The sequence below is a fragment of the Botrytis fragariae genome, assembly GCF_013461495.1.
Source record: "Botrytis fragariae strain BVB16 chromosome Unknown tig00000186, whole genome shotgun sequence".
NCBI classification, from domain to species: Eukaryota; Fungi; Ascomycota; class Leotiomycetes; order Helotiales; family Sclerotiniaceae; genus Botrytis; species Botrytis fragariae.
The window spans coordinates 1,026,525-1,043,634 of NW_023501000.1; the positions used below are offsets into that span (position 1 = coordinate 1,026,525).

General features: G+C 41.9%; 6 protein-coding genes across 6 annotated transcripts; 2 read left to right on the forward strand and 4 right to left on the reverse strand.

The window, feature by feature from the left end:
- Positions 1-775: 775 nt before the first annotated feature.
- On the forward strand, positions 776-1,189 carry Bfra_010336 (uncharacterized protein; the record flags this gene model as incomplete). The annotated part of the gene is made up of 2 exons (XM_037340670.1): positions 776-847; positions 932-1,189. 2 exons carry the CDS (start codon positions 776-778, stop codon positions 1,187-1,189), a joined length of 330 nt encoding a protein of 109 aa, XP_037189138.1.
- Positions 1,190-1,311: 122 nt separating this feature from the next.
- Positions 1,312-2,263, forward strand: Bfra_010337 (uncharacterized protein; the record flags this gene model as incomplete). The annotated part of the gene is made up of 3 exons (XM_037340671.1): positions 1,312-1,362; positions 1,405-2,110; positions 2,235-2,263. The coding sequence occupies 3 exons, from the start codon at positions 1,312-1,314 to the stop codon at positions 2,261-2,263; spliced, it is 786 nt and encodes a 261-aa protein (XP_037189139.1).
- Positions 2,264-4,186: 1,923 nt separating this feature from the next.
- On the reverse strand, positions 4,187-4,943 carry Bfra_010338 (uncharacterized protein; the record flags this gene model as incomplete). Its single annotated transcript, XM_037340672.1, has 2 exons — positions 4,187-4,318; positions 4,452-4,943. Coding segments are annotated over 2 exons (624 nt in total), but the record flags the coding sequence as incomplete, so codon positions are not given.
- Positions 4,944-6,186: 1,243 nt separating this feature from the next.
- Bfra_010339 (putative 1-aminocyclopropane-1-carboxylate synthase protein) lies at positions 6,187-7,663 on the reverse strand (the record flags this gene model as incomplete). The annotated part of the gene is made up of 4 exons (XM_037340673.1): positions 6,187-6,639; positions 6,688-7,078; positions 7,164-7,399; positions 7,460-7,663. The coding sequence occupies 4 exons, from the start codon at positions 7,661-7,663 to the stop codon at positions 6,187-6,189; spliced, it is 1,284 nt and encodes a 427-aa protein (XP_037189141.1).
- Positions 7,664-12,545: 4,882 nt separating this feature from the next.
- On the reverse strand, positions 12,546-13,710 carry Bfra_010340 (putative cbf nf-y family transcription factor protein; the record flags this gene model as incomplete). The annotated part of the gene is made up of 4 exons (XM_037340674.1): positions 12,546-12,934; positions 13,032-13,150; positions 13,311-13,444; positions 13,612-13,710. The coding sequence occupies 4 exons, from the start codon at positions 13,708-13,710 to the stop codon at positions 12,546-12,548; spliced, it is 741 nt and encodes a 246-aa protein (XP_037189142.1).
- Positions 13,711-14,430: 720 nt separating this feature from the next.
- Bfra_010341 (uncharacterized protein) lies at positions 14,431-15,579 on the reverse strand (the record flags this gene model as incomplete). Its single annotated transcript, XM_037340675.1, has 1 exon — positions 14,431-15,579. One exon carries the CDS (start codon positions 15,577-15,579, stop codon positions 14,431-14,433), a length of 1,149 nt encoding a protein of 382 aa, XP_037189143.1.
- Positions 15,580-17,110: the final 1,531 nt, after the last annotated feature.

Genomic DNA, 17,110 nt, shown 5'->3' on the forward strand with positions numbered 1-17,110 from the left:
AGGAAAGGGAGATGGTTGTAATTATTTTGGTAATAGGCCTCGTTGGGACACAGGGGTAGATACATATGGGTATAGGGATAAATGGGAAGCGGCGGCTTATATGATTATTTGTTGTATACTGTACATACTGGATTTTTAGATACCAGATGGTACGATGGGGATAGGAAGAAGTAGTTGGTTGATTGCAAGTAACTTACTTGGTCTTGGAATCAAATGGAATGAATGGATCGTGTTGAACTAACTCCTTGGGTCTTTTATTGCAGTGATTTCAAACTTGTGATTTTTTGCTTTGAAGTTGAGTTGTTGGGGTGCCATCCACTCGGAGGTTTCCTCATCTCTTTAGAGACTTGGACCGCAAGCTACTATAAATGTCCATACGAGGTCCACACTAACCCTCATACATAGTCTTCGAAAATGATTAATATATTTATTCCTTAAGATTATGTATTAGAAAAGATATATAGTATTTGTTATCAATTTGTAATCAATTCCGATTATATTCAAATTATCATAAACTTTATTTAGGTTTTGGACCTATATTACAAGCATCAAGATTCTAACACACAAACCTTCATAATAGTTTGCTGTAAGAGTTGCATCACTCTGTCGAAATTGCAACGATTAGACTAAGAATGGGTGCCATCAGGCCTTTGCAATAGGGTGCGTAGAGAAAATGGAACCTGCAAGTCTTCCTTCTATCTGGAGAAGTCTTTAGCGTGTATTGTATACAGTCGAATGGGCAGAGTGAGAATTATGTTTTCCTGAAGTGGCTGTGATGCACAGCCTGGATTTGGGCGTGATCAAGCCTTACTGTCCACCAATCGAGAAGTACCCCTCAGCCTCATCGGTAAGATTGTAAAGGAGGAGAATTCATTCATGTTTCTCATGATCTGATCGCTTTATCCATCTCATCCTTTCGGATGATACTAAGATTGCATCGATTGGCGTGTCAACTCAAACAGGGGCGTCCCCTCCAACTTCGACAGGACAAGATCTCGTTGTGTCCTCGAGTGAGCCTCTTGCAACTGATACTTCTCTAAGCAACCCCGTATCTCTTCCTTCCTCTGGAGCAGATGATTTGAACGCCGATCCGGGGATTCCAACACCACAAGTTCCACCTACAAAATTAGTTTCCAAACGAGCTCTGTGGGGTTGGTTGAAACACACAGAAATCAAAACTAGCCCGTGAACGCTGATTATTACATTTATCGGTCTTGTCGCCGCAGTAATATATGGAACCTCTACTTGGATACAATCGAGCACTGCTGCTGATTCCACAGCAAAAGCAACCCGGTTAGCTCTATTCACCACATGTGTATCCTTTCCAGATCAGCCGGTAGGTCGCAAGTCACAATTTATGTCGTGTGACTACACATTAAAATATACCTTGCTGATCAAATCTAGAATATCGTGAATTCAACTTTGTGTAGAGCGAACAACAATGCTAGCTTAGCTGGATTTGCCAAACGCAGCACAGCAGCCATCAGTCCGCCGGCACTATGGGATATTGATGTGTTTGCAGACGCTCTACAAATTGTGCAACCTGCTTGGCAATGTAAAGCTGTGTGTGGACAGGAAAGAGTGCTTCATACGCCAGACTTGACTCTGGTGCTCTCTTTTCCGGTATCGACTGGCGAAAATTGTCACCTCGACTGTCTTGAACCTACCCAGACTACGTTTTGGCCGAAGAGATTCTCTCATAAACGATTTGAGACATTACTTGCTGTAGTCTCCTTCACAATAGTTTTGTTCTTCTCTCGAAAGTGTCTTACAGAAAGCACTCTCAACATCACTGTCGCTGTCATCACGTACATGTGTCTACTATTATGTATGGCCTTATTTATATCCGGAAGACTTCACATTTTATACCAGCGCGCGCAGCTTGCATACGGAGTCATCAATACAACGGTTTCAACAAGTCTCATAGGAGTCATCACAACATCACTATTTCACCGATTCTCTAGCTTAGGGTTGAAATCACCTATTTGGCTTAAAATGGCAAGCTGCATTCTCTCGGCCTTCAACGTCTTAGAGCATGGGCCGTTTACCACTTATACTGCACTTCTACTGATCACCCATATTTTCGACCTTGACTTGCAATACCTCTTTTGTTTATTCTATTATCGGCTTTTCAAAGGACAACGCTTTCGATCTCCAGGACAATTAATATATCTAGTGCTCTGCACTCTCTTATATGTAGGGTGTGGAATATTGTGTGTTGTGATACTATTTAGCCCAGTGCTCTGCATTCTCTTATACCTGAAACTACTGGGTCAGTACGAAGTACTATAAGCAGTAGTGAAGGGGTTTCAGGGCACAGTCCACAACCATCTCATTTTATCAACAGTCTAACTGAATCCCAGAATCATATGAACCGATCCAAGCTTGAGCAAGCTGACTATGCATTATAGTGATTTTGATTAACTGGATATCTGATTACATAATCGAAGATTATATATAATCGAAAGTGAGAATGGTGTTGGTGCCCTCTCGCTCTCGAACCAGCCCTCCGAGTTCCAGGCCCTATGTGCATTGCACACGCCATTTATGTAGGGTGTGGAATATGGTGTGGTGTGATATCATTGATCCTAGGTCTTGGTGAATCCATGAAACGACCGTCAAAAGTCGGCGGCAAAATACGGGAAACTGAAGAAAAGGTATTATTGGTTGAAGTAGCTGTTGATGAAGATCTAAAAGAAAGTTGGGAGAGAAGCTTCTATAACTTATACAGAAAATACTAGCTAATGTGGCTATTAGAGCCGATGACGTGCTAATAAAGTTCGTGCGCCCTCACAAAATATATCTGGTTCCTTGGATTTTGATATTTACTTTAAAACAAGTTATATTGTTTTTTCTTTAATACCATTTGGATATTCCTGTTTCGTTCGTTTGTTTGATTTTTTTTAGCTTTACTCATTTTTCTTCTTCTATCATTTTTGTGTAACTGTTGGAATATATTGATATAGTGGAATAAAAAAATAAGATCATTATATAATCTCTCATCAAGAGCTAAGGAATACGCAGTCGTATTTCTCAACTTGTCACGGAAATCCCCGTATCACATGGGCATTATGTGATCTACTCCCTGTAATCCATTGAGAGAATAGTTTATTGATTACAGAATGTATCTTGTCTTTCTTATATATACATTATGATTACACTTCAAGTTAAAAAATAACTATTCATGAAATGCAAAGAATTGAATTCATGTTAGGGAAGAAGGGTGGAAGTAAAGAGAGAGAAAGCAGATTAGGGAAGAACTACAAGCTGAGCGGAGAGTAGATAGTTTGACTTTCATTCGAGATACTTACTTTCTATGTACACGTTATTCCAGAAAACAATATCATCATGTTCCCATTTGAATTATTGGATTCAGGCTTCGTGGTAGTATTCCGTTCCTAGTGAATTGATCGTTGAGCTTGCGCGCTCTAGCCCCCCTCGAGCCCCCTTGCCCCACACGCTATTCATTCGCTTCGCTTAGCTTGATGAAAGTGTAATTAGATACTTATATCACTACAACGCAACCGTTGGTATCACCTCGGTGGTGGTTATGACGTCTTCATAATAAGTCTAATGCATTGATTGATATTGTATCTATTCTATTCTAGGTTCTAGAGCTACGAGAGCTATATGTAATACGTTTGTACGCTAGTACTAGCGTGTGCGATCACGTGCATATTCACTCGTATCGCAACAGCAACTCATCGTACTATCTATTTGTTTCTATCTTTGTTCTTGAAAGACGTATTTACTCTCATTGATCTGATCTATTTGAATGGTTGGTTTTATCGATGTGCTATTCCTCACACCTTATACTACGTTTTGTTGACGTCAAACTCTCGTCTCTGATATTCAAGATCATAGTAGTTAAGAGGGTGTATGATAGGTTGTTAGAGGTATGGCAAAGAGGAGATTGAATGAAAATTATCTGTCATGTATGAAAGCAACGAACATGGGCATATTTGTCACAATGTCAGAAAGTATTAAGAAATAGACCAAAAAGTAGGACTCCACTCTGTTCACTTCATGTGGGACAAGAAATTCGTTCGACAGCATAATTATATAGCGACAAATATACTCCATTGAGCTTTGATCGACAACCGAGTCCTCACACAAAAGAAGTTTATACCAGATACTTTTCAAATGTGTATCAATCAACAGCCCTTTATATAACTATTCAAAATCATTAATCTTTCATCGCCTGCTCGTTCATTTTGTCGTCAGCAGTGAATCCCTGGAGATCTGACCTCTTAACCCGTTCTTCTTTGTCTCGTGCTCGTTGTTTTTGCTCTGCTGCGCGCTCAGAAACTTTGTCTCGCTACTTATCCTCCCTTTGTGGTGGGAATTGAAATTTTCTCAAAAAGGCGTCATCCTTCTCAAGACTGAGCAGAGCTTGACTAGAAATTGTTATTGGGTCTCAATTTTCATCAGATTCGACAAGCCGGACACACCCCAGGGTGCTCCCAAGAACGCCGTTTACGCTCCCAGGCACGATAGTACTCTTTTTGCTGCTCAGTCAAAGCGCCGAACCAAGGTTGTGATTCGGCTGGAAGAGGTCCACGTCTTTTCTCCTCCGTGGGAGCAGGAAAAGATGTCTCGAACTCTCTCGCCTTATGTCTTGCCAATTTTTCATCCCTCGCTGCACGTACAGCGAACTTTTCTCTGAACTTCTTCTCGGCTGTTGGTGGTAATCGAGTTTTTCTGAAATATTCTGCAGTCACAACGCTCGCGGAAGATCGTGATCGTTCGCGAAGGGGTCCACATTTCTTTTTAGTCGTGAGAGTGGAACAAAAGGGCTTGGTTGCTTTTTCGTCTTCTTCAGAAGAGTAATCCAGGATTGTAGATTGAATTTCAATATATTTATTAATTTCTACATTATCTGTTCCGCTTGGACTGTGTAAAGGAGCAGGCGCCGCATTTTTAATGCCGCGGTCATTTTCGCAACTTCGAAAAAATTGGATTCGCCCTGAACGTTCGAGGACTTAAGTGCAATTTCTTCTTTTTGAAAGAAAAGTTCATTTCCATCTGTAAATTAACGAGCCTGCGAGATCGTACAATAGAATGAAATTTAAATACGATTTGTCTATTCAAGGATATCCCGCCTTGTGGAAAACACAAGAAGATTGACTTGCGGGTTGACCTGGAAGAAACACAAGTTCAAAGATATAAGGAAGCTATATGGCAATAAATCCTTGAAAATGATCGAAACTTGATAATGAGAAGCTTGGCAAAACTAAACATGGTGAGTATTCGGATGTGATGTTTGCTGACAGTTGTTACCTGGTATGACTTCAACCTGATTTCTCCGAAGATTGGCATTGGACTGAGCATTCCATATAGATAGAACCAGTACATTATATGAGAAATTAGATCCAGGCGCAAAAAGAAAATGAGATCCGATACGATCTACACCCAAGTCAATGATGGTGATTAACGGTTAATGCATTAATGGAAATGGGGAAAGGATATGGAATTTAAGGAATGTGCATTGAGTTTAAAGGGCTACGGGAATGGATAAGAATAGTGGAAACAACTTGATTCGAGACTTGACGTATATTCAATAAGGCCAAGTAGAACGACTGACTTCTTCCGATTCCGCACTCAAATTTCGACGTTTACAATCTATTCTGGGACTCGTATGATGACCCATCGGACAAAACAATAATCTCTCCGCCACTTTGTCTCTTCTGTATACTATGAGCAATCGAGAGAGGCTTATCATCTTCTCTTAAAGGCTCAGCACAAGGGCAGTCAGTTCAAGCCAAGCACACAAAACTATTCTATTGTTAAGGAGACAATACACCAACTGTCACTTGGCATCATAACTATGTAGCTTTAAGAATGAAAAGTTATCTATCAAATAGTTGAACTGCCGGGGGCTGGATGATTGTGATTGACTCTGACGATCAGCGAGCAAAACAAAAAAAGAAACTATGGTCATACTCTGTACCTGGTTGATTTGCAACCCTTTCGCTATTTTAGCCCGTAAACTATCGTCTTATAGCAGAAATCTTCACACCTATACAGCTTCTCATTCATGAATCCAATTTTCTTCCCTTATTCAACTTGTATCTATTATCAGTGCGTGAACATCGACAAATGTCATGTTCAGACGCAGCACTATCAAAACAACCTCTATGATAATTGAATTTAGCGTACACGAAAGTATCTTAACTTTAACAAATATCAAGCCAAGCCACTTTGAAGGAAAAAGTTTTCAATCCTTCTAACGCCCTCACGAAATTGTTCCCAAGGAACAGCAAGAGTGATTCTTACCCAGCCTTTCTCTTCCTCCGCGCCACCGAATCCTTTACCTGCACTGACTATGACTTTATACTGCTTCAGCCCTTGTACAAGAGTTGCTTCATTTTTCCAAGACCTCGTATTGTTGATGAATTTAGCGAAGACTACAAAGCCCGCATTTGCGGGTAGAAATTCGATACCAAGACGAGTTAAAGTTGAAGACAATAGATCGTATGACTTGGCGAGAAGTTCGTTGTTCTTGCTCAATAAAGTAGGAAGTTCGGCTGAATTCAGGAGGTGTGTGAGTAGAAGAGCGGAGAGAGATGGATTTTGATTGTAAGTCGAAATTATAGATCCAACGCGAACCATAGGATTGGCTTGAGTGATCACACACCCCTGCGCTTTTGTTAGCCATCAGGTATTGTGAGCGTATATTTGACATACCAGTCTGATTCCAGGTAGACCGAACAGTTTACTGGCGCTCCAAAGAACATGGAGCTTGCTTTTATCGAAAGCTGTTCCATCATCGGAGTCTGAATTATCATCCAGTAAAGATAGTGCTGACACGAATTTATCGCTTTGCGTGTCCCCAAACTGTATCCCGCCGTATACTTCGTCGGAGATGTAATGCAATCCTTTTTGCGAACACCACTTCAGTACCGCCTGCAGTGCAGATTTGGAATAACATCTTCCAAATGGATTGTGTGGGTTACAGATAATTAATCCCTTGATACGTTTCGGATTGGCAGCACTATCATAGGCAGCATCGAGAGCAGGGATTAATGTATGTGAAGTAAGAGCTGTATAATATGGTGCCGGATAGACAGGGACAAGTCTGACACCGGCATGGCAGTAGATATACGCGCCGAAGGAATATATTCGGGTCAGTAGAGCAATTTAAAATGACGATAGAAATTTACAGCTTTGCAAACAAAAGGTACGGGTACAAACTCCAACAAGGACCTGGAACAAGAATTGAATCTCCTGGCTCGCAGATACTGGATGCAAGAGCATCAAGACCAAACCCAGCTCCAGCGGTAACGACAAGGTGGTCAGGAGTAACGGGGATCGATGGATCGAAATATGTATTGAAGAATGAGGATAGTGCTTGCATCAGGGACGGATCTCCCCCTAATCCTTTTGGGTAATTAAAAGTCTATTGGAGATATTCTGAAGTGAGAAATAGATCATTATTTGTTAGAGAGAGGTTACTAACCTCCTGAGTTAGATCTTTTGCAATGGCACTTTTGCAGATTTCGAGTAATTCACTTCGAATAAGTTGATTGTCGGCCACAGACAAGTTGACTAGCTCGGGGTCAGGCTCGGCATGGTCTGCGGCGGCAGCAGCAGCAGCAGGAAGTAGAGTCTGAATGATATCTTTCATACGATTCGATATTGGAGCCACTTGTGTTTCCGCCATTTTTTTGTGATTTCTAGTGTTCAGAGAATTCCTAAAAAGATAACGGGACCTACGACGGAGGAACTTTCATTTACATATCATTTTTCAATCCTTACTATTTGCGTTGGATACACACCTTTGACCTATGATAAGGCAAGGTTAGATAGGTTATTACGCATATGAGTGGGGAAAATGTATTGCTGACCGGGGCCTGGGGAGCGAAGGCCTATAAGATCATGATTTTCCCTTAACAGACTGGTTGAGTTGTACTGAGAAAACGAGACATGATTAACCCCGGGAGATTGTACACCAATTTTGTGGTCACTTTTGAGCCTTAGCTGAACAGGGGAAGTCTGATTCTAACCTTGTGTCTGAATCCACAAATCTCGATAGTCTGAGGGATGCGGGGGTAGTTTTTAAGAGTTATGCATGCGACTATTTAAATCTCACGAAGCATAGTTTTGTACTTTACATAGATGGCTCATGTCAAGTTTAGACACGCCGCTCTTGGCACATGCTCCTATTCATATATACTGGCTTCAACTAACAGGGCAGATTCTAGGTTTAGACAATTTCATATCCTGGTTAATTCTAGAAGGTTGCTACGTGTGTAAACACCAACAAGATTTAAAATTCTACTTTTCATTCTTCTTTTGATGCTTCTTGAATCCTATCGCTCAATGCAGGGGAAGCTGCGGCTTACGCCAGAGTAAGCTAACAACGATTATTTGTACCACTGCTAGCCCAAATATTACCTTTGCAAGAACGTTATATGCATCACCGAATATCGCTCGAACAACATCCTGTGTTGTGGGTGAAAGTTTCGCAATGAATGATATATCTTGCAACAACATATTCAATCGAGACGATGTGAGTATGTGAGATAGTCGAGAGCGTACGAAGTCATTGATAATGCTTCCAGCGACCGCAGTACCAATCACGGAACCAATCACGGAACCAATCATGCGAAATTGAATGATGGTACTAGATCCCACAGCTTTGAGACCTATTAGCCACTGTTTCCAAGCTTCGAATGGCGCGGAAATGAACGTACCAATGTCCCGTGGGTCAATACATTTTGGTGTCGCCAGTATGAGTATACTGAACACTGACCCTGCCCCAAAACCAGCGAGGACTTCGCAAGCATACAGAACATGGGAAATATTCTTTGAAATAGTGATTGTGGTCATGAGTCCAACACCGACGATCTCCACGACGGAGCCTGCAGCTACAAACACGATTGCGGGTTGCTCCTTCATTAAAACGGCAAATACGTTTGCAAAGAAAGAGCCAACGGGCACGGAGAGGCTGAAAGCTAGAAGGTGAATTCCAGCCATCAGGGACGAGTCGACGTTGACAGCTTGAAACCTCTGTGGAAGAATGACCGTTAAGACCGTCATTGGGATTCCTATGAAAAATCCCATGCTACGGGGTATCAGTAGTCATTATTTATGGAAGTGGGCTTGGAAATATGACGCACGCAAGCATCCAGACCCACACACGGTTCTTTACAAATCTCCAAGGAAACATTGGCTCTTGTTGGCTGTTACGACTAAGGTGCCATTCCCACAGAAAAAATAGAATCCATAGGATACCAGACAGTACCAACATCACTATGATCGCTGGCGATGACCATTTGAAACTTGTCGAAGCTTCTAACAAAGCTACTATGAGTAAAAAACATGCAGATAGAAGGAGGAATGCACCGAAGAAATCGATTCTTCCGAAACGGCCTTTTTGATCAATGCTGGAAACGTTTTCATCACGATATGGAAATCTAGCTGGCATCACCAGTTGAAACACTAAGATAGCGGCAGCGCCTATTAGAATACTGCAATACAATAAATTTTTAGCACGGGATGTTGGAAAATGACAAGATTCAGGAATTCTGAAACCACCGTAACATACTTGACGAGGAATATCCATCTCCAAGTAGACCCCGTATCAATCGCCCCGCCTACAAGTGGGCCGATGACAGTGGCTAGAGCTACGATAGTAAATGTTATACCTCCATATAATGGTAATTTCGAATTGGGAACGAGTTGATAGAGCTTCGGGAGTTGACTGACTACGACTTGGTTCACAGGCGTGCGCTTAAAAACTGGCCCCACTCTGCTTTATTATCTAAATTCAAAGTCCTGAAAGCCCCTGATTGGCTCGCTACTAAGACAACGATCTCACTATTGCATCTACCAAGCATCTAATGCGCATCTCTCTCCACATCCTTTTTTTGTGAAAAATCCTTTTGAACGACGATACTTGACTTTTGTGACTCTGTGAGACGATGGAAGTTGTCTCCATTTCCGGTTATACTGAGGTGTTGGATTGCCAAAGCTTTTTGTGGGTGGAGTTGAATACTAGATCCATCTTCTGGATGCAAATTGCCCAAATTGCCGACACTCGATGCCGAACCATTTGATCTGTTTGTAACATTTCGCCTGAGGGTTTGCATGAGACTTGAATTGGCAGCAATATCCAGCAAAGGTCGACATCTTGAGAGACAAGCAGAAACCAAATAACACCCAGACTCGGCCAGACTCGGCCAGAGTGGCCATGAAGAGTTTATCTGCTTGCCATGACGGATCGGGATCGAAATCGACCTTGAAAAGGATTGCAAAGCGTACAACCGAGGCAACAAGCCCTCTAGAAACCTAGATGTTAGTATAGTTCATCAAAGCAAATATATTGTAACTCACAAATCAGCAATCAAGAAGGTCAGGCTCAGACCCACTTTGAGCCGTGTCGGGCACTGAAGCTTCCAGATAATTGGCAATGGCAAAATAAGCATTGCTATATCTGTGAGTATACTAGGAAGGGTGGAATAGGTTTGGAATGAATCTCGATCAAGGCATTTAGGATCCTCGATAGTGACGTCCCAGTATGCGCTGATAGGACTGCAAAGAAATATGAGGATAGGTGTTGAAATGACGCTGTAAAGGATCAGAATTACAGCGAGGACCAAAATAAAGATTCTTGTGCGTGTTCCAATGAAGATTCGATAGTATAAATTCCAAATGGCAAGTTTTGGGATGTTGATCGATGTCAGGTAGATGATCCTGAGAGCATATAAATCCTTTTGCCACCTGATAAGCCTGTCAAGAGCATTGTACTCGAGCCATTCCAGATGATGCCCAAGCCCGCCTTTGACGATTGAATCTGTACAAAAAAGAGTTGAATTAGGTAATTGATATTATGGATTCCAGAAGGTTCCTACTGGAATGGAAAAATCGTAAAGTATTAGAATTCTAGATCTCAGGATAGGGATGCCTTACCAATAGTACACAAAGCTAAACCAATCTGCATAATAAAAGATATAATGATCAAAGCATCATCTAATCCCCGAGGAACTTTGCTTATACCACGAGAGACAAAGCGTGCGAGCACACAAATTGTTTGAATTGCCAAAAAGATGGAGGTGAAAACTAAGGCCTGCTGCCCATCTGATTTTGCATTCATCACCAATGGCGGAATTTCTGTGGAAGATGACATACTGATGCATAAGTAAGAGACTGATAGATTTTCGAGTGATTATAGAGACCATTCTACTAAGATTCGAAGAACTTTGAAAGCTATATAGGCCATGCTAAGAACGAACTTGCCAGATTGGATCGAAGGATTCAGACCCCCTAAGCCATGCTACGCCAATTGCAAGTAAAACGATACTCATTTTTCGGAAGTCCTTCTCATTCTGAATTTTTCAGTCATGGAAGGTTGCACTGAGTATTACATGAGACGAGGAAATATACATAGAGGCCTAGTGACTGGGTCCAGGATCAAGAACGATTCTTGCATCTCACTGTAACTAGGGTCTCAAATTGTCACTATGGAACTAGAGACAAGCTGGTTTCTTTAACAGCTTTTTCTTGAAAATAGGGGGTTAGTGTCTCGTCGTGTTACAGTGCAGCTGGATTGATCTCTTTATTGATTTGTTGTGATATTATATTCTTAATTGTAAAAACTCATATTAAACTCTTTTCAAACCTTAATTCTTCTAGAGTCGAGATGAAAGTGGATATAAAAAGTGCCTATTTGAGAAAATATTCCCCAAAAATTATTTGGAAATAAAAGAAATAAATAACAATCTAGAAATTATCCAAAAGGGCCTAGTGCGAGTTCTTACAACTGAGACTATGTAGTATAAAAGCTATAATAACAACCCCAGATAGGAATATTTCATATATCAGTGTTATAATTAGTATTCCAGTTAGTTATCTCGGCCTGAACTGGTATGTATGATATTTTAGTTTTTCCTAATATTGCTATTCTAGTCTTTTTTAAAATGACATTTTTGGCTTATTTTCATTGATTTTTCTATCTTATTTTAATCTCTTGAGAATACATAGAACCCAGAAAGTATTACAGGGAGATTTGTATTATCTTCGAGTTTTAAGATCGGAATATTACAATTGTATAAATTTATATCGCACTTCTGGCTGCATAAATTATCTCTGGAGTATTCCCAAAGCATTTAGCCTTGCCGCTTTTCCTGATACATGATTTTGAACGGTCATGTAATTTGATTCAACTTATTTTCATGCAAAAATTTGGTTGTGTAGACTACATATCACCTCACTCGAGGAGATTAGTGTAGGTTCTCATCCTCTTCCTTTTGGAAGGTCAATAGACACTAGTCTTTTCTCTGTCCTGAAACTGAAATACAAGCTTTTCTTGCTTTGGATCACCCTCCATTGTAAATTTTACATCCAAAGAACCTTGTCGGATTTGAATTTACAATCATATATTGCTATGCCTGGCGGACTTTTGTTCTTGACAACCTATATCCATATACCAAACTCCATCATTGCAAATGCACGCTTCGCTTTCCTTCCAATTCCATCCTTAACAAATAAGATATTCCCTTTTACATTCACCCTTCTTCAATGGCCACACAACAATGCTAGTTTCAATCACTATCCTCCCCATTATCCAGCGCCTCGTCATCTAACTCTTTTTCTTCTGGCTCTTCAACATCAAACTTCTCTTCTCCGTCATCATCTTCCCTTGCTTCACCCTCCCCTTCTTCTTCGTCCTCGCCTTCCTCTCCCTCCGCCTCCTCATCATGCTCTTCATCTGCATCTATTTCCTCATCATGTTCTTCTTGTGCCTCCCCACTGCCCCCACTGCTCCCATCTCGCCTAACCTTTTTAGCCTTTGGTTCTCCATCCCCTTCTCGATCCAACATTTCCGAATCGCCCTCCCCATCTTCACCTCCCGCTTGACCTCCAGTTACTTTATCCGCTGCGATTTTCTTCCTATATGTATTTCTTTTGTCGCTTTGCAGTTCGATAAACTCTGATATCCGTTTGTCCATGATTAGCATGTGGCATTCCCCTTGATTTGTCCTCCCAGAACGCCCATGCCCCATCCGATATGGGAATGAAATACTAACTCGCAAGTTCCGCCTCCAACCTCGGTTTAAAATCAGGAAATTCTATATCATCCAACGCCTTGAAAACATCTTGCGGCGCTATCGTTTTAACACTTCGGCTGTGTGCGTTCTCATTTGCACTATTTTATTCATGATCGCATTAGCAATCTGCTCACACAATCTCTCCCGTTTCCATCCTTTCCTTTTCTCTTAAACTTCCACTTTCAGTGTTTCCGCAATCTCTAATCGCTTTTGCTCCCCCCAATTTTCCAATCCTCAAAGGAATCCTAAGCTACTCACTGTGTAGCCAAATAATTGACAAAAATCGTCGCGCTCTTCCCCATCGCCAACATTGCATTTCCCTGAATCTGCGTATTGGGCGGCAACACGCTCTTCGCCAATCGCGTTACGATACTTTTCGGGAGACTAAGATCCTGTCCATCACCATATGTATTAGTTTGACTTGTGACTCGAATGCGAGGAGAGAAATCGAAGTGATTGAGGTCACCCAGAGTCAATGAAACCCAATTCGGGCAATTCCAATTCGAGGAAAAGAATTTGGAGTCCGGTCCGTCTAAGGAAAGTAATTATGAAAACAAACCTCAATACTAATTCCCTCTCGAACTACCGTCGTTTCTTTGACAGGTGTAGCTTCATCTCCGACGACCGGCTTCGCGACATCGCTCTTTCGTGGCGGCATTTTGGAATATTCGTATTCGTGAGAAGAAGGAATTGGGGTGTGCGGTGGTAGTGACGTCGAGGATGGGAATAGTAGTAGTTTGGTTCGTGGGTTTGTCTTTAAGCAAATGCGATTGGGCAATTCATTTCTGTTTGGGAGGCGGTGAAGCATTTAAGCCTGGGAAACGCGCTGACGCGAAACTCGTATGGAGTCACGTGAAAATCTTAATACTGTGGCTTTCGAGTGGTATGGCTTTAGAATTCAACGCCTGCTGTATCTTGAAAGGTCAAGGTATTTTGCTGAGGCTAGCAGAGTACTCGGAAAATGTTGCTTCGACTTTTCCAGATGTGTGAACGCAATCTACAGATTTCACGAATTGAGATACTTGGAATGATTGAAGCCAAAGCTTATTTGGGTATTGTTTTTACATTTAAATTGTCATATCTGCACTCTATATCATGCCTCTGTGTATTTCTTCGGTTGCTTCAGTCACCAGACTGTGCATATCATAAATAAAATCTTTCATCGAGTGGTGAATTTCAAATCCCCAATCCACAAGTGCCAATAATGTTGCACCGATCAGCACGGTTTCTTCCCCGAGTTGTCAATCTCCATCAATATGAACAAATCCTCCTTGGTATCAATATAAGTAACCCTTCGTCATTTATGACAAACTAACTCCACTGCCCCCCATAACCCAAACAATGCATTTAAAAAAAGAACTGGCGTCCAGGCCTAATACTATGAGATGGCCAACCCAATCTCACGGTCGCTATCCCAGAATGAAGGGTATGCAGCACGTGGTGGTGGTCTTGGTGATAATGATGTGACTGGTCCAGGCGTCCCCGGGCCTGGTGTCATTTCTCGAAATGACATGGGTGAATCGTTGTAGTCTCTGTTGTGGCTGTAATCTCTATGGATTCGAAAGTCATCTTCTGGATCGTACCATGTTGCTACCCTATCGTTGGCCCTCAATTCTTTTGATTCGCCTCCATTGCCACTTCTAATACTCCACATGCTTCTCGCACTCAAACTACTCCTCCTGCTCTTCGTACGTGAATGACCTCCTGACTTCGATAACCTTGATCTATGTCGTTCGGCTGGTTTTATAAATGGTTCTGCACCCGGCATAATTTCGTCGGTAAGACCAACTCTGGCGTTCGGAGCCTGAGCGAGGAAAGTAGGGGTATCAGGTACGTATCCTGAGATACCTGAAGGGTAAAAGGTAGATCGTGTTCGAGTGGATGTAGGAGAAGCAGTCCACGTCCAACCTGGAGAGTGCGCCATTCGTATTGTGTTGGATTGAAAGTAGTCTCGACCTCCAGTCTCCTTGTCGAATACCAAATCCTCACCCATAAACACCCTCCTTTCATTCCCAGAGCGTCGCCATGATTCGATTTCGCTGTCGTCTATCGGAGTCACTCCTCTTCCAGTGAAACTACGTTCCCTTCGATATCGCCTAAAAAGATATATAGCAATTGAAACAACAATGATGGCGAGTGTACCAAGGACAGAAGCGAGAATGATAATCAGCGTATTGCGATTTGTACCAGAGCTGGTAGATGAAGCTGCTGTCGGAGTCGATAGAAGAGCACCCGTTGTGGCTGTTGATGCAACTTCGGCATTGCCCGTAAGGTGCTCTGTTCCAGAACTTGAAGAGGCTGACAAAATAGAAGAGATAGCGATTGTGTTTGTGATCAATGATGTGGCTGTAGATAACGTGGATGTCGATTCATCCTTCCTCGATATCGAGGACTCTGGTTTTGTTGTGCTAGCAGATGTTGAAGGTGATGGTTCTGATATTGAGTAACCATTTATAGCAACGAGTGTTTGAGCGGATGATAGAAAAAACAACATCAACGTTGCGAACAATAAGTGAATGCCCCGCATTATGATGAAGTGAGGTTGCTTGGCCAAGGAGCAAGTATCAAGCTCGATTTATATTATCAAAACATTGTTATCAGTCGTGAGACTGTTGAACCGACTGGGTCCTTTCCTTACTTCTCACTCCTTGGTCTTGATTGAAAAATGCCGTAATGAATATGGAATATAAGTGAACGAAAGAGGATGAAAAAGGCTAGGGTAAAAGACAAATAAGAGAACGAGTCTTAGGATCTATTGATCCTCAGAGACCAGCCCAAATATCCTGACAGATCTAGTTTAGACGTAATGAAGGTCCAAGATCAACTCAAGATGTAGGCACCAGTACCTATATAAGAGTAACAAATCTTGCAATGGTCGTATCCGGTACTTGGAGCTACTTTTTCAAGTGGAGAAAGTGTCTGTGTTGGACTATGGAGCGGCATAAGCGTCTTACCTGTGGTCTGTGAGATCGGGATCATTTGATGGATGGATGCGTATGTGCTGTATGGTATGATGGTATCATCGAACAAACAAAGAACTGAACTGAGCTGCAGGTGGGTGTGCAAAAGTGCAGAATTAGATCCTTGCCCATCTTTCCGACCTTGGGCGGTCAATACACCCACCCAGCCTGATCGAGGACCCAGGGGTAAGTGTAAACTATTCTTGGTGGGGGGAACAAACACTGAAATCAATATCTATTGGCTCCAACAGCTTCCCTGGTTCAAAACCAATAGTCTTCGAAGACCATTGAGTGGTTGATGTTGAGCTGTTTTCCGATGTAACCTAGTTGAAGTCCTCGGAGATTTTGTATAGTCACTGAAGTGAACGAATGACAGCTTGACATGATATTTGACGCCATTGCCGAAACGTGCTTCGCATATTGAGTTACAAGGTACGTGACATGGAAAAAACTTATGGCTGGGGTTATACAATTCAAGAGTGGATTAAAATGATTTTGAAGCTAGTCAACAAGAGGAAGGGTTCGAGCGTGATGGAGTGGTTGATATTGAAAAGGACTGGGTTTGTCATTTGCTAATATAGAAACTAGACCGTGCAGAAACGTGCCGAGAAGAAGTGGATTATTCTATCAATTACCCTGTTCGAACTTCAATCTTCGACAGACGAACTCTTCGGATCTTCATCGGATTTTAACCACAAAATACCACGTTCGCCGCCGCAAAATATGCACATCTAGAGCAAGTCATCAAAGTGACAGTTCAGTCAGTTGACTCGCTGCAACATAAACAGTGATTGGTAGTAGACGATATCTTGGTAGGTCCCGTATCGTAGGATAAAATTGAGAGATAGTAAACTTCCATTAACTCATGCAACCATCAATTATTATCACGATGACATGGAATGTTCCCGAGAGAAAAAAAGAAACATGAATCAAGTCACAGAAGGCTTCCCGACATTTAAGATTGTTATTTCGACGGGAAGAGATATTGAAGCGATGAAGCGGTGAGTAAGGAACTCAAGTCATTCAGTGCAGTAGTCAACGGAGCGATAATTATAAATCGCCTCCAAATTCATTTAGTACGCAGTCAAAGTCAGGCCC